Source organism: Mastigoproctus giganteus, chromosome 1 (assembly GCF_048544385.1).
Source record: "Mastigoproctus giganteus isolate SK-2022 chromosome 1, ASM4854438v1, whole genome shotgun sequence".
In the NCBI taxonomy this organism is placed as follows: domain Eukaryota; kingdom Metazoa; phylum Arthropoda; class Arachnida; order Uropygi; family Thelyphonidae; genus Mastigoproctus; species Mastigoproctus giganteus.
In genome coordinates, this window is record NC_143575.1 from 18,334,475 (window position 1) to 18,350,831 (window position 16,357).

The 16,357-nt window shown below is 36.3% G+C and overlaps 1 protein-coding gene across 1 annotated transcript in view; it reads left to right on the forward strand.

Moving 5' to 3' along the window:
- The window catches only part of LOC150090598 (carbonic anhydrase-related protein 10-like), a 172,573-nt gene extending 156,433 nt beyond the window's left edge, over nucleotides 1–16,140 (forward strand). The window contains exons 7-11 of the mRNA XM_090378976.1: nucleotides 4,175–4,329; nucleotides 7,464–7,595; nucleotides 11,099–11,141; nucleotides 11,519–11,963; nucleotides 15,729–16,140. Coding sequence (XP_090235102.1) covers nucleotides 4,175–4,329; nucleotides 7,464–7,595; nucleotides 11,099–11,141; nucleotides 11,519–11,544 — 356 coding nt within the window. The 3' untranslated portion in view covers nucleotides 11,545–11,963; nucleotides 15,729–16,140. The remainder of the gene's footprint in view (nucleotides 1–4,174; nucleotides 4,330–7,463; nucleotides 7,596–11,098; nucleotides 11,142–11,518; nucleotides 11,964–15,728) is intronic.
- Nucleotides 16,141–16,357: the final 217 nt, after the last annotated feature.

Here is a 16,357-nt window from a genome sequence, read left to right on the forward strand (position 1 = left end):
AATTGCAGTTCTGCATTCCTTATATCTGTGTGACACCACGTCTGTGATATCCCAATAATATCTGCCTTTGAAGTTTTGAGCAACACCTGAAATTCATCAAATTTATTTACCACACTACTAGCGTTGGAGTACACGCAAGTATACATGCACCTGTTCCTATTCTTAGCTACCCTAACATAACCCATGTGTTTACTTGTTTTACTTGTACCGCAATGACTCCCAGCAGTCTCTGAAATATCCTGCATCTTGTTTTCCAGGCTTCTGCTCATTCCAATAGAAGCAGTGCAAGAATCACTTTCACCTCTGCCAGTGGCTACTGTTAATCTATTAGTCCTTGTATTCCCCCCCCCCAAGCTAGGAGTTTTCCGACCCACCTAACACTGCCTCGATAGCATCAGCAAATATTCTTGCACATTTCTATTTAAGTGTATACCATCCCTGTAGAAGCAGTCTCTCCTGTTAACAAGTACAGACCAGGCTGAAAAAAATTCTACCCCTTGAGCCTTGGGTAGAATTGCAAAATTTAGTCTGACAATCATAAAATAATAGAACAGTAAAAGGAATTTAAAAATAATTAAAATAAATAATCCTAAATGAGCAATCGCTTTTCTGCCTCATTTTTATTAACTATTATATAATTTTTTTATCATATCTCCACTTGTATGTGGACATGCATGTATGTAAGCACCTTTTGTTCAGCCTTTTTCATTTGCAGTACATTTGATGCCAGATAAAACCATTCATTATTTATTAATTTGAAGATGAGAAGTTAAAATTGGTTTTGATCTAATAAATAGTCATTGATAAGTGGAAAATACATTCGGGAAACCATTCCATAGTTTTTATTCCAGAAATTAGGGTTTTCATCCAGCAAACAGGATTTGTGGTTTCTTAGATTCGAAATACACATTACCGATTCCTTTAAACATGCATCTTATTTAAACTTATATTTAAATTTTCATCTGAATTAAATTCGATATCCTGGTTTATTATTTATTAGGGCTAATAATCTGTCTTTTTCCCCTTCGGTTACATTTTTCATATTTAATTTGCCTTGAAAATCCGTTTTAAATTAGTAAAGTTTCTTTTTTCTTCTTTTTTAAACTTCAAGGAGGAGTGGCAGTGGAAATTCGATTTAGAACAATCAGTTATTTGTCAGATTAGCGCGTGACATATTAATACCCCACGTGTAAAGTAGTGAAGACGAAGATAATGACCTTACAAGCTTGTACTTTACTTAGCCAAAAGGATAGTTTTTTTATTATTTTTTTCTTCTTGAGTAGGGTGAATTCGAGATACATTGGTAGCACTGATTGGCATTGTAATTCCGCGGATATTAAGAACGGAAAAGAGCGGATCATTTTGCTTATGATTAATAACATCAAGTCTGCTTGTCATTAAGGGGAACCCTTCATCTGCTAATGGACAGTTGATTGAAAAGGAGTGGGGAATGCTCTGATGTTTGATTAACCCAAACAGCAGCCAGCAGAGTAAGAAACCACATGGTGAATGATCTAAAGGGTGAAACACCTTTCTTTGGTGATGTTGCAAAGTCTGCGTAGAAATAATTATTTTGAATTTATACGTGTGGTAGATTATTTCTACATGTTTAAGTGTACAGTGGAGGAAAAAAGAAATGTTATTTGGTATAATTAGAAATTAATTAAAGTAATTTAAATGGTTATCTAGATTTCTGCAAATACTACAGCAAATCTTGGTTTCATTGATGTAGTCAATCTTTTGGTCTTACCATGTTAGGGAAAGGTTGATAAAATCTCGAGTCTTAAGATAAATGTACGCGGTCCCTCTGCCCCTGTTTAACCCTTAGCTATTAGACTGCATTTATTTAATTTCTTTCTGGATAATTTACTACTTTTCCTGGTAGGTAATCGAACTCTATTCATGTTACTAATTTAAATTTTAATATTGAGTGTCACAATCTATTAAAACCAATACTATAATGAGAAAAAAAAAATTAAAATTTATTTCAGATAGTGAGAATTAATGTTTGCAATTAATAGAGATTGTCTATTTAGGAAATCAATTTTAATAAAAATGCTTTCTGTGCTGTTTTTCTCTCAGACCGACTAAATGGGCCACAGTGTGAAAAAATTCCATACAAGTTCTGACTGCATATTTTTGAGGCACGAACCGCAAAATTACCGAAATAAACAATGTAATTAAATACCAAAAAATATCTTCACCTTAACTGTGTACTTTTAAATTTTATTTTCTCTCTCTTGGAGCTATCGAGTGTATGTATAGCAGCAACTCGGAACTGTAGACCTTTTTCTTCGCTTTTAAGTAGACCATAAAGCGATGCTTTTAGTTGTTGTTTTCGGTTTTAGGAGCATCAGCGACTAAGGCCATATTGCTCTGTATATACTGTCTGTAAATTGTGTGTGTTCTGTGATAGGTTTTCTGGATGAAAAATCTGAATATCCTAGAGAAAAAAACCATGCTACCCTCGCATGAGACTGGCTAATTCAGCCACGTTGTGAAAAAGGCACATAAAAAATCTCTCCTCACCGACTTTGACTCGAACCCAGGTCTTGTTCAGCCGGTGTGGCGAGGACAGCGATTCTACCAACTGGGCTACCACAAGGGCTGCTGATTATGTCATTTTAATATTACTCTTACTTTAAACCTTTCGAAACTAGTGAAGAGCACTAAGATTTTGACCATTAATTGAAATCAGTGGAATAAGTATGATGATGTCTCTCTATAAGGTCGTATTATAATGGTACAAAGTGCATGATATCTTTTTGAACATCCGGGCACTGGGTTGCTAAGCGTTTAGGAAAAGAATAGATGTCCCATCAATCCATAGTTACTGCTTCTGTCAAATCTTAATTAACCTTACCCTATTGGAACCTTTTATAAAGCAACAGAACGAGGACAGTTTTTGTTAACCTTTCCTAAAAAAAAAGAAGCAAGGTCCTTCTGGAAGTAAAGAATCAATATTAATAAAGGAGCGTGTCGTTCTGTGTGGATTGTTGCCATGGGAGCGAATCTGGTGTACTTTTTAATTAGATGTTTTTCTTTACAGGAAGATTGCTCGGAAATTAACCAAACAGAGATTGTTATTTATTTAATATAGTGTGTTCCAGAGGAATTTCTTAATAATTATCTTAATATAAGCACTAATTAAAACGAGGCAGCAACATCGACCACGGATTTGTAAGGATGTCTTCAGAGAACGTTTTTAGCATTCGTACGAATAATTAAAAGACAGTTTTTATTATTTATCAAATTTATTCAGTACTTATTTACTATTGTATAGGCTTAAAAGAGGCCGAGAAGACACTATTTTTTTATTCGATCTTTCTTTTTTTTTGCTCAAAATTCCCTCTCCTAATGTTGAATTGTTAGAAATCCAGTTTTGACATTTAAAAAAGAAAATGTGTTGGATAAATTGCTGCTTTCTAGACTCGGGAATGGATTAATTGTGGTTAAAGTTTTTAGTTTAATTTATTCCCGGTAGGTGGAACTGATGTGAAAGCGATCAAGGGAATTATAAAGTGAAGTATCATAAATGATATTTCACCTTTTAATACAAAATCATGTGAATAGGAAATTGACATGATTTTGTATTAAATCATGTTAATAAATACAAAAATCATGTGAATAGGAAATTGACATGATTCAATACAAAAATCATGCGAATAGGAAATTGGCATGATTCAATACAAAAATCATGCGAATAGGAAATTGGCATGATTTAATACAAAAATCATGTGAATAGGAAATTGACATGATTTAATACAAAAATCATGTAAATAGGAAATTGACATGATTTTTGTATGAAAACCGATTCAATTGCTGTGATATTCCTGCGCATGCGCCTTTTTGTTTGCGTTACTTTCGTGTGTTGTTGCGAAAGGTTTCAAGTTAATTATGGTCTGTATTTTTGCCTTTTGCTTTCTTCCAACCGCTAAGTTGGACAAAAAATTTCTTTCTAATTAACTTTGTTTTTCTAGTGGGTGTGCTGTTTCAGACACACGTCTTCTTTTCTTTTAAAATTTCAATATTTTACTGCAAATGACGTCAGTTACGTGCGCAGAATAATTACCAATAATTAGTAAGAATTAGTTTTATTTTTAACGATTAAATGACTTCTTATTTTTGCCAGACTTTGGGAAATTAAGTGAATTTATTGCTTATTTATTTGCAGGTCAAGAGGCAACCCTTAAACACTTATCCGTACATGACCTTCTTCCGGACACTCCATTCTTCATGACGTATGAAGGGTCTCTTACCCTGCCCGGATGTCATGAGACGGTCACGTGGATAGTTATGAACAAGCCTATCTATATTACAAAGCAGCAGGTGAGTGGTCAAACTTCTGAAAATAATTAGTTGATCAAAGCCATTCAGGATATTATTTTGGAAACATGATCATAGATTCAACGCTCTCAATTTGCCTCGTTTCCATGACAACCGCCAGTTTATTGTACTTTGTGATTAAACTGTATTCGCAAGAGTCTCGATAGGGTGTTATTTATTAACCACGATGGCTTCCAGACTTTGGCTTTGTTCAAAGATTTTTTTTTCATTTGTGGTTTTAACTTATTTCTACTTTGTGGGATGGGGGGGGAGAAGAAGCTGCATTTTAAATAGAATGAAAAACCTCCGTCCCATTAGAGTGGATAATTATATTATTCATTGCTAAGAATTATAAATATTATAAATGTAGCAGTAAATTTAAATGGATTAATTAAATGCCAAAATAAATTTAAATTAAAAATATCAGTTTAAATATATAAATGCAAGTTTTTAGTGCTTCGTTAAGCTAACGCAGCGACATCTGTATGAAATGGAACCTTTTCAATTACCACCAGCTACTTGTTGGCATATAATATCTACTAGATTTTAAGTATGAGTAATTTACTGCCGACCGGGCTAGCCGGGTGGGTAAAGTGCCTACCTGGCAACCCAAAGGTCGCGTGTTCGAATCCCGCCTTGGGCTTGGATCAGAGTAGTGCAAGAACCTTGGGAGGTGCAGAAGCCGATTCGCCAATAAATAACAAAAAAAAAAAAAAAAAGAATAATTTTTAAGTTAGTAAATAAACATCTGTTGTTAGTGGTAAACAACTGCTGGTAAATAATAATTTAGTGGTAAGGATATTGAAACTTAGCAATGAATGAAGGGTACGTCGAACATTTACTAGTTGGCAAATAAAAATTTATTATTTGGTAAGTAAACACGTGCTATGGTAAATAAATGTCTGCTAGTTGGTAAATACGAGGGGGAGAGTTGAAAAAAGATTTGTGGTCACCCAGAAATAATTGTGGTAGAAGGTTGAAACAAATACCATGGATTACACTCTTTGAACATAGTCACCAAACAAAATGACACATTCCTGCGACCTCTCAATATACTTCCGCAGACCAGTTTTGTAGAGGTCCTCTGACTATCCTTCAAACCACGACTTCCCAGCAGAAATCGCCTCATCATCAGCAGAAAACTACTTTCCCCAAAGAAAGGACTTCAGCGAAGGAAAGAGAAAGAAATGCGAGGTTAGGGGAATAAGCAGGATGCGGCAATATTTCGGTTTTTCTGGCACATCGACAACATTTCATGTATGCATTGTGCCCTTTCCTTCTTCTGGTCAGAAGTCTGGGAACCGTCTAGCAGACACTTTACTCATATGCAACTGTTGATGGATGATGTTTTCCACAGACTCTACACTAATTTGGAGCTTTGAAGCTAATTCTTTTACGCCAATACGGTGATCTTCCAGGATTCATGCCTCAATTTTTGCAACACTCCCCTCTGTTACAGAAGTTGCTGGGCGTCCTGGGATTTCTTCATCAAGAAACGAAGTTCTTCACACTTGACTGTTTATACCAATGTAACGCTGTAACCTTGGCAGTCCTCTCCATAAACTGCGACAATTTCTTCGTGGATTGTTTTGGATATTTCCCCTTGCAGAAAGAGAAACAATCATCTGTATTCCACTTTATCCATTGCGACACTTCACTTTATTCAGCACTGCAAACAAAAAATGAACTATCAGATCAAAACCAAAATTTGTGTGGTTGCTATAGACATTTTAAGGTGTCAAACAAAAAATATCTTTCTATCACTAGTTCTGGGCGAATACAAATCTTTTTTTTTTTTGAACCCCCTCGTAAACGTCTGTAGTTGGTAAATAAACATTTAGTGATAAATAAACATTTACTATCTGGAAAATAATATTTACTAGGTAGTAAACGAACTAAATGGTTGGTAATTTGCTTGTTAATGTATTTAAATTTAATAATGAATAATGGAGGCACTCGCCGAACATTTAGTAATTGGTAAATAAAAATCTCTTAGATGGTAAATAGCATTTGTTGAAAGTAACCAAGGAACTGCTTCTTTCAGTAGATAAGTAACTGAGAAACAGCAGCTACTAATTGGTAAATAATTCTCTTTTGGTTTTGCTGATTGGTAATTAATTCTCTTTTGGTTTTGCTGATTGGTAAATAATTCTCTTTTGCTTTTGCTGATTGGCAAATAATTCTCCTTTGATTTTGCTGATTGGCAAATAATTCTCCTTTGGTTTTGTTGATTGGCAAATAATTCTCCTTTGGTTTTGTTGATTGGCAAATAATTCTCCTTTGGTTTTGCTGATTGGCAAATAATTCTCCTTTGGTTTTGCTGATTGGCAAATAATTATCTTTTGGTTTTGCTGATTGGCAAATAATTATCTTTTGGTGCTGCCAATTCTGTTTGCTAATTGGCAAATAATTCTAAAAAATTCTGTTTAACTGCTGCGAATAAAATCTTCAGTTTTTCCTGGAAAGCAGCCGTTAAGAATACTAACTACCTCATACGCTCCAAAATGAAATTGCTTAAGAAGAAATCAAAATATCATCAGAGTCGAGTGACAGCAATTTATGCGTTGCTAAATTTGAATATATATTGCGAGCGCTTCGCTTCCAATAGATACGTTATTTTGCAGTGTTTAAGATTGAAGATTTCCTTATATAAATATTTTATTATCGTACTTGAAGCTTTTAATGCGCAAAGCTCTTACTCTTAAGCTGTTGTTATTTGGCTTTTCTATTTTACTATACCACTTCCTCATAATTAATGGAGCCTTTAATTGCGAGCAGTTTCCAAATCTTCGGAGACAAAGAAAACATAAAAGTTCAAACACCAACGCTATTCTCTGAGGAGGTATTTGAACGAACTCTGTCATTATCCACTGTTTACTACTTCAAGTCTGAAAGCTGAACAAATCGGAGCTTATGGCGTGGCTATAAAATATTACTACTTTCTGGTCATAGTGCCCAGTAGACTGTTGGCTCAGACAATTTAGAGCAATTAATTTATCCTCCAGCAGACATTTTTTTTTACTAACTGCACCAAACCATGCCTGTTGATGTTAATTATGGTACTAACTGGTAAAATGTGTTATTGTCGCTGCCAGACATCTGCGAGCTACAAATTTTATTGTTTTCTCCTTTTATAGCTCTACATCCTCCGGAAGTTGATGCAAGGGGATGAGCTGAACCCAAAAGCACCTCTGGGGAACAATTTTAGACCGCCGTTATCCTTGAACCAGAGAGCTGTCAGGACCAATATAGATTTTAAGAGAGAGGAGGTACGTGTTTTTGTTAATGGTATGTGATTAGGGTGAGTGTCCTTTCATTAAGCAATCACGATTGCGTTTGCTGTCACGTGACTTGTCCATGATCGTCCAGTAAGTTAAAAGCGACGACAAATTACTAATGATTGACACTTCTTGGGGCGATAGTCGATACTTCGATTTTCGGAGATTGAACAGTAATCTGTGTCCTTCAAATATGCCATCAATGAAGGATAATTTTTGTTTATTAGCAATATACATTTTTATGCCCACTCGCTGACCTGTCTCCGTGGCAAGGACTAATTAATCATTAGTTTCTTGATGGTAACTTCGTTATCACGGAAACCCGTTAAAGAAAGTGTACCAGTTTAACTTAACAGGGTGAGAAAGTTTTGCTTCTCCCGGCCATACAAAACGAACCTAGAGCGAGCCATATTTAAATATTGGATTATAAATGTTGCTCAAATGTGGCCCCTTCTTAGATTGCTTGCATCTAGGATCACTATCCTTCCCACATCGGGTGGAAAAGACATGAGTTCGAGTCCCGTCGATGGCAGGAGGAACTTTTATGAGTCTTTTTGACAACGGGGCTCAGTTGGTCTCACAAGCGGTAGCATGGTTTTTTCTCCTGGAAACTTGGGTTTTCCATCCAGCAAATAGAAAATTGACCACAGAACACAAGCAATTTACAAACAATATATGCTGAGCAATATGGCCTTAGTCGCTGATGCTCCAAAGACCCTACTGCTACAAGTACAGCAGTCTCTTGTGCCTCATGTTAGAAAGAAGTGAACGGATTGCAGGTGAAAAATTGAAATTGATTCTCTTTTAAGAAAGTAGAAACAGTTCTCTTCCGGTGGTGAATTTTAAAACCAAAAAGCTTGATTTATTCTTCTGTTCAAGACAACTCGGCGCTGTGTCTTGTTCATGAATACTTTTTTAAAATATTTAGGCATGTTTCAGCTGTTGTGGGGGTCCCTGCAGCAGTGGAAATTAAGGTAACCTCTGCAGGTGCAGAAAGAGGTCGGTGGCATCTTTTGGGGCATCATTTTAGTGGGAATACCCCATCTATGTGAACCGCAAAGTCCTGAACTCGACTCATTTTAGGAAAATAAAAGAAATTATACAGTTTAGGTGTTCAGATATTTTTTACTTACCATCAATACGCTCCCCCCTTTATTTAAAAATAGGTTGTTTAATATTTTCTATTTTTAACAATTAATGGAGCTGTTGGGCTTGCTGAAATTGGGTCGTTCGATATGCAGGCCTCAGTTCCTCATCCTGACTTAACCAATACTTCAAACGTAAAGAAAATAACCCATAGGCAGAGATGCCATTAATAACAGTCGATAGGTTATTTTTACTCGAGGAAAAATTTAATCAAGGTATGTAAAGATGTTTTTTCTTGCAAGTAGATTGTAGAAATAACTTGAAGATTTGGAAACGAAATAAAAATGTTGGCTACAACTTCCATCCTTGATTGCTTCTCTTGGCAATATACGATAACCCATCATCTAGATGGATAAACTATTAGGAGAAAAAAAAATTTACATTGGTTCGTTCTCGCTGAGAGACATAACGTAGTCAAGTAGCTAGGCGATGAACATCGAAGTGGGAGGCAAGGAACTATTGCTGAAGAGACGCTTAAAAAAAAAGAGGGACATCCTTCCATCTACAATCCTAATGTAATGAGCTAGGATATGCTTGAATAAACTTAATAATTTACTTCTTAAGATACTATTAGGATGCGTTTTCGGGGTAATACTCGCAGGCAAACGTGGAATTTTAAAAATCTAATTAATTTCTTGGTCGAGGAAGCTTATTGCTTAAATGACGCTGCAGGAGCGATCAAACCTTGCATTTTATTTATGGTGAATGGTCAAAAGAGGATTTCGCGTGAGAAATAAATCATTAGACTTGATTTAATTTTTGCTGATCACGTTAAGTTCTGCGTAGTGTGCAGAAGGAAGGGTTCTTGGATTAAATTGTCTTTGTACGTGGCTGCAGTTGGAGGTTTTTATGAATAGGCTTACTTAAGCCTAAAGAAAAAAAGACAAACGAGATTTGTTTCGCAGTCATCCATTAATGTGGCTGAACGAATGAAGAAAAAATTGTCTTTATTGCCTTTATATTGGATATATTTATGAAGGAAGCGTAATGTATGGTCCCAGTAGTCGTAAAGTATAAATATTAACGTAATAGTTGCATGCTATTTCCTGCAAAATCGGCTTTGGGGGTGATCTAATTGTGGGTCCAATTCCTTCGATATTTCGTGACGTCATGATTATCGGTTTCTCCTACAATCTCCTTTCACCTCGGTCTACAAGCTAAGCACGAAATATTCTCATTGTACGAAATAGAAATCAGTACGCACGATTGGGTGGCTTAAAATGTCTTGTGAGATTTATGACGATGGGCATTCTTATTTGATGATTTGGAGATTTTAAATTCTTTTCTTATGGCTTTTGTATAGGATATTAGCTGTTCGATCTTTTGCAGAACTGTGCACTACCGCATCGCTTGGGGGATATCCAATTTTCGATTTGGTTTCATTTTAAGTATCACTAAATGGTATTACCGTGCAATCAGATGTATGTTCTTAAATTGGAGCACGCATTAGAAAGACACGTCTGTTTCCCTGTACAGTATTTCAAGAAAGCTTCAGGGAGAGCTTTACTATCCCCCCTGCAAATAATGGATGCTGGTTATACAGTTTGAACATCGAGTGGACTCCTCGCAGGTAGCTGGTGGATAATGTCACTGCTCTCTCGTACTGCATCCCCATTGCTGGCATAAAAATTCATAATTTAAATATTTTAATAATTAAGAATCAATTAAAATCAATCAATCAATCAGTTGATCAATATAAATCAATATTTCAATAATTAATTAAGCATAATTAAGAATTTAATAAATATAAAGACACGCAGTATGACAACTCCATGCTTCAATTAAAATTATTTCCAATTTCAATTATACTTTGTATACGATCTTTTAAAATAAACGATTTTCAATAAATATTTTATTTAAGTTTTAATTTAAAATATATTTTCGTAATCTTTTATTTAATTCCATAATATTTTATTTTAAAAAAAATATTTATAAATTACAGCGAAAAACTTAACTTTCAAAAGGTTTAAACTATTTTAAAATCTTAAAATATCTTTGAATTTTAATTATTAGAATAATTAAGTGATTGACGATCTTCGGCAGATGAATTTCAGTTAGCTTCTCTTCAATAATAATTATTATTAATTAAATATCAAATATTAAGATTTGTTGGAAAAGTAAATCTCAACAAGAAAATAACACTGCTGCAAAGCAGTCCATCTGTTACACAAGTTCAATTATATTTCTCATTTTTAATATTTCTTCTCTTATCTTAAATAATTAAATATTATGAAATCATTAATTTTGTTAACTGATATGATGTAATTATTTGAAATAATAAAAATACATTTATTAAAATTTAACGATAAACAAAGCTCATGTATTAATGTTTTTTTTTTTTTTTTCAGATGAAAACCTGCCCAACGATGTATAAAGACATGAGGTATCAAGGTATGATACCCTCCATGCCTCAATTAATATTATTTCCAATTTAAATTGTACTTTGTATAATGACCCTTTAAAATAAAAGATTTAAAAAATATTATTTAAAATTTTTAATTTTAAACAAATTTTATAATATTTAATTTTATGATAATAAAAAAAATTTATTCATAAATCAGAGTGAAAAACTTAATTTTTAAAAGGTTTAAACTATTTAAAAATCTTTAAAATATCTTTGCATTTTAATTATTAAAATAATTAAGTGATTAATAATTAATATTAATTTATATAATTAATGGAAGTATGCGCAGAAATATTTTAAAATAAGGAAATCCGTGAATGTCTTTGGTGTTCTATTTTTTAATATTTTCCTCTTCTTTTCACAGCACACAAATGGAGCAAAGTCCCTTGATGGTTCATGATGCCTTAGCATGACTATCCACCACATATCTCTAGAATTCTTCGTTTTATTCTTCTTAAAACTCCAGAGGGTGCCTGGAACTCCGACTGTGCGTTCATATTACTATTTTTGACTAATGCGTCCTCCAGTTCATGCTTTGTTTTGTATACCATCCACCGACGATCTTCGGGAGATGAATTTCAGTTAGCTGCTCTTTCTCTCAGTGCCAACAAACTAGACCCAGTGGCCACATCATGGCGCAAAATGACTATAACTTTACCAGTGTGGTGTTATTGTACGTAAGTTCTTTGAACGAAGGCAATTTCTGCTTGACTGAACTCAATTACTACGATGTGGACTCATGTTAAAGAGTGGTGTGTGTTGATTTCCTTTGGATGGCTTCTCTGAGAGACAACTTCTATTTTCTCAGGGTGAGTATTTTGTTATAATGAATGGTATGGGTTAAGGTAGGGGCAACATGGCACTCCGATGACATCAGTGGTATAAGTGTGTTTAGGGTCAAACGGCACCAGGGGATTTCCCCCATCTCCGCGTAGTTTACGTTGTGGTGTGTTACAGTACGCTGTAAATGCCCGTGGAGGCAGACCAGGAACCTAGTAGCTTATATATACTCTGGCAGGTCCTGCCAACTAATTTTCTGAGATTTCGGTGGCTAGGACCTAGAAAAAAAAAGAAAAAAAAAAACGGGGGACACTTCAATTTAGAAAAAGCCAGGAGAGGTTAATGTAGTTCAGGTTTCAATTTAGAAATCGTTAATTTTGATTATTTGTGTGGGGTTTACGCTGGCGTATTAGTCAGAGTAGGGGGAAGAGACTGAAGACTAGGGGGGGGGGATAAGACTGAAGTATGGGGTCGATAGGGAAGGCAACTCCAAGTGGTCAGTAAGGCATGCCCATGCCTCACCAGGTGAAGTATATGGGATGGTAGGGGAGGGAGGAAACAGGAAGACCATCTCCTCCTCCCCCTGCCGGGGAGAGGAAAAAAGGTACCAGGCAAGGGAAATGGTACAGATCACCATTTGGCTACATGGTAGTGAGGCTGCAGCAGTCGTAGTGTAGTCATAAGATCATGTCCGGTAGCAGAGTCACTCGTGGGACAGTGTCCCGTCCAAGTTGAATGTCTTTGTTTTTGGTTCTCTATCTTCAGTTAGTACATTTGTCAGTTTCACTTAGGTCTCATATTTGTTGGTACATAGGCAGGGTTTCTTGGTTCCATTATTTCTTCGTATCGTTGTAGGAAGTGCACCGTTACTATTCCTAAGCAAGACAGCTAGTATCTTCCACATAATTATCATTCCGGGGTGTCTGAAAAGATGTTTTGATTTGTTATCTGGCTGGTCGTCTTTCACTCCTGATGTATTACATTTAGCGTTCTCCTTCTTCAGAAGAGTTCTTGAGCGAAGTTGGTCAGGGCTCTGTATTCCTCCTCTGAATCCAGTAAGCCCTTGCGCTCTGGGGAGGTATCTTATACTCGTGATTAGAATGCACCTGAGATCCTCGTATTGCGGACACTCGCACATGAGGTGTTCCCAGGTTTCGATCTCTCCACATGTACAGCATGGGTCCTCTACATGGGCGAAGTCCATTAACTTTGCGTTAAAGGGGCCGTGTCCAGTTAGCAAGTATGTTGTTTGCAACCCTGGAAAGAACTAAGTAGGCGATTTTGGATAGATTTTTTCAAGTTGCGGCAAGAACTTGTGGGTGATTGCTCCTTTGGTAGTTTCGGCTCACCTGTCCTGACACACCTGCAGCAGGTGAGACTGAAGCCGGATCTTTTCTTCCTTATGGTTGTTTGTTGGGTCTATTGTAAATTCCAGGAAAGTTGTGGTTATTCCCTTAGATAAGTAGTAGAGGAATCCTGTTCTTGCGATTTCAAGATCAAGTGGAAGTACTGCTGCTATCACCTGCAGCGCTGGGTTACTCACCGTTCTGCAGGCGTGGGTGGTAGTGAGCAGGATGGTGCGTTGAATTGCATCCAAGGTTCTCTTATTTACGACCAAGACAATTTCGTCGTACCAGATTGCTGAAGCGTATGTAATTATTGGGAGGAAGGTTGTCTTGTAGTATAAGGCTAGTGTACGCTTTTTGAGACCCCAGTCTCGCCTTGTGACCCTAGCTACTATGGCAGAGTAGTTTCTGATCTTTTGTGTTAGGAATTTGAGATGTGGTTAGAAGGATAACTTATTCTCTAGTATGACACCCAGGTATTTTAGTTGACTGACGAACTTGATAGTTGTCCCATCAATCTTAATCTGGGGTGGTCGTCTCAGTCGCAGGGTTCCTTTAAGCAGCGCCGACGATGTCTTTGTCGGTGACATTGTTCAGAAATTTTTCTTGGCCCACTGTTGGAGTATCTGCAGGGCCTGATTAGCCAGGATTTCCAATTGGGCTCTGGAGTTTGCTTGGACTGCAAAATCAGGTCATCTGCGAAGGCCTGCACCCCCATCGCTGCTAGGTTCATTCTCAAGAACTCATAAACTCTTACTGGATTTACACTTATCTTATTTCATCAAATTCTAAGTTCCAGAGCAGTGGGCCTAATACAGACCCCTGTGGACATCCTCTGTGTAATGTTCTTGCGATCTTTTTGTATGGAGTGTTTATCTCAATGTTTCTTTGTGAGAGATAGGTTTCTATGACTTTATAGAGGTTGATGGGTACTTTAACTTCCCTCAAAATGCTCGGCCACCAGAGTGAGTCGAACGCTCCGGCAAAGTCAATCGATATTACGAGAAAATACTTGTTGCCACATTCTTTGACCTTGTTAATTAGGTTTCTGAGGGCGTCTGTTGTGAAGGATCCTGGTTTAAATCCAAACTGATTCCCAGCTAGGAGGCCAGCTGCTTCGTAGTGTTGGAGGATTCGTTTGTGCAGTAGCTTTTAAAACAATTTGCTAACTACTGAAAGAAGTGCGATAGGCCTGTAGGATGTCGGGTACTCTGCTTTCTAAGTCGGACTCTTGATGATGAGTTTGTTGGCCGTTTCCATTTTGTATGTACGAGTGTGAGCCACCGACTGGGCTAGTCAGGTGGGTAAAGTGCCTGCCTGGCAACTCAAAGGTCGCAGGTTCGAATCCCGCCTCGGGCTTGGATCAGAGAAAAATGCAAAAACTTTGGGAGGTGCATTATGGCCACAGAAGCCGATGCGCCAACAACTAACAAAAAAAAGTGAGCCACCATTATATGATCCTCTGATGTTGAGATAAGCATGATATTAAGGGGACCATACATCCATGGCGGTATGTATAATCTGAAATCATGGCGTGTTCCTCTGATAAAACCAGTATTATCAGAAGATAGTATCATATCATGATGTATGATCTTCTATCATGGCATGATCCTCTGATGATGGTTCACTGATTTGAATAATCCACTATTATAATATGATTCTCTGACGACATCATTAGAATGTATATACCAGTGTGATCTTCCATTATGATATGATTCTCTTTTGTTCGAGATATGCATGATTTACTCTCATGGATCCTCAATGATGATTCACTGATATGAATAATCCAGTGTTATATGATCCTCTGATGATGATGATTCACTGATATGAATAATCCAGTGTTATATGATCCTCTGATGATGATGATTCACTGATATGAATAATCCAGTGTTATATGATCCTCTGATGATGATGATTCACTGATATGAATAATCCAGTGTTATAATATGATCCTCTGATGTGAATAATCCTCTGATGATGATGATTCACTGATATGAATAATCCACTGTTATATGATCCTCTGATGACATCATTAGGATGCGTGACCGACAATCATGATAAAATCCTCTGTACAATTTGCAAAACCCGTATCAAAAGTTCGAACTTTAATGAGAGGAGAGAAAAAATGGTTTTTAATAAGTAAAAAATAAGTCCGAGTATTATTAGAAAAAATACTTTATTAAAAATAAATTTATTATAATTATAAATCTTTAACATTTAAGTAATTATTAATGAAATGAAATGTTTATTGCTATATATTGTCAAGATATTGGACATGAGGTGTCTTCAAATCTTTCATGATTCATAGAAGATCAGCGGAGTTGTCTTTTATAATTAAATAAAAAGTTCTTCGAATAACTTTACATTAATTTAAAAGGTTTAAATTACATTCCTGTTTTGCTTAACCAAGTTCTTGAAGTCATTTTAATTAATTTATTTTTTTTATAGCGTGCAATGCGGTACTCCAGAATTTCTCTAACAGATCCTCAGAGAGAGTGAGAGATCCTCAGTTTTCTGTCTCTATCGGACACAGGAGTTTAAGGAAGAATTACAACCGACTGCCATATAAAAAAAAAAAAATAATAAATAAAATATCCAAAGATATTTTCATTCTTTATGCTGGAACTTGTCTCGATACTTCAACTGAGGAAGGAAGAAATCATTGGAGACCGTCAATTGACGAACCACGTACCTAAGGGACCGTGTTCTGGTGACGTGAGGAATTGGGAAGAAACTGTCTGGACTCACCGGGAGCCGTTGGTGTGTTTGTGTGTGAGATACACCGCCTGTATCTCACGGCTTTGTACTCTCTGTGTGTGTAGGTAGGGCCTAGATCACCAATGCTATGTACCTTTTATACCGAAACATGTAAAATAAAAATCAACACTCAGTCACAATAAAGAATATCGAATTTCAGGTGTGTTGTGTTCATTCATCACTGAAAGAAGAGGCCGAAGTAACTGAATGGAGAGTGTTGCTCTCAAGTGGATTATACCTGCAATGTATTTAGCAAAAAAAGTAGGCGCAATGCGCCTATTGTCTTCACAATTTCCGTTCCCTATGGAACACTTGGATGG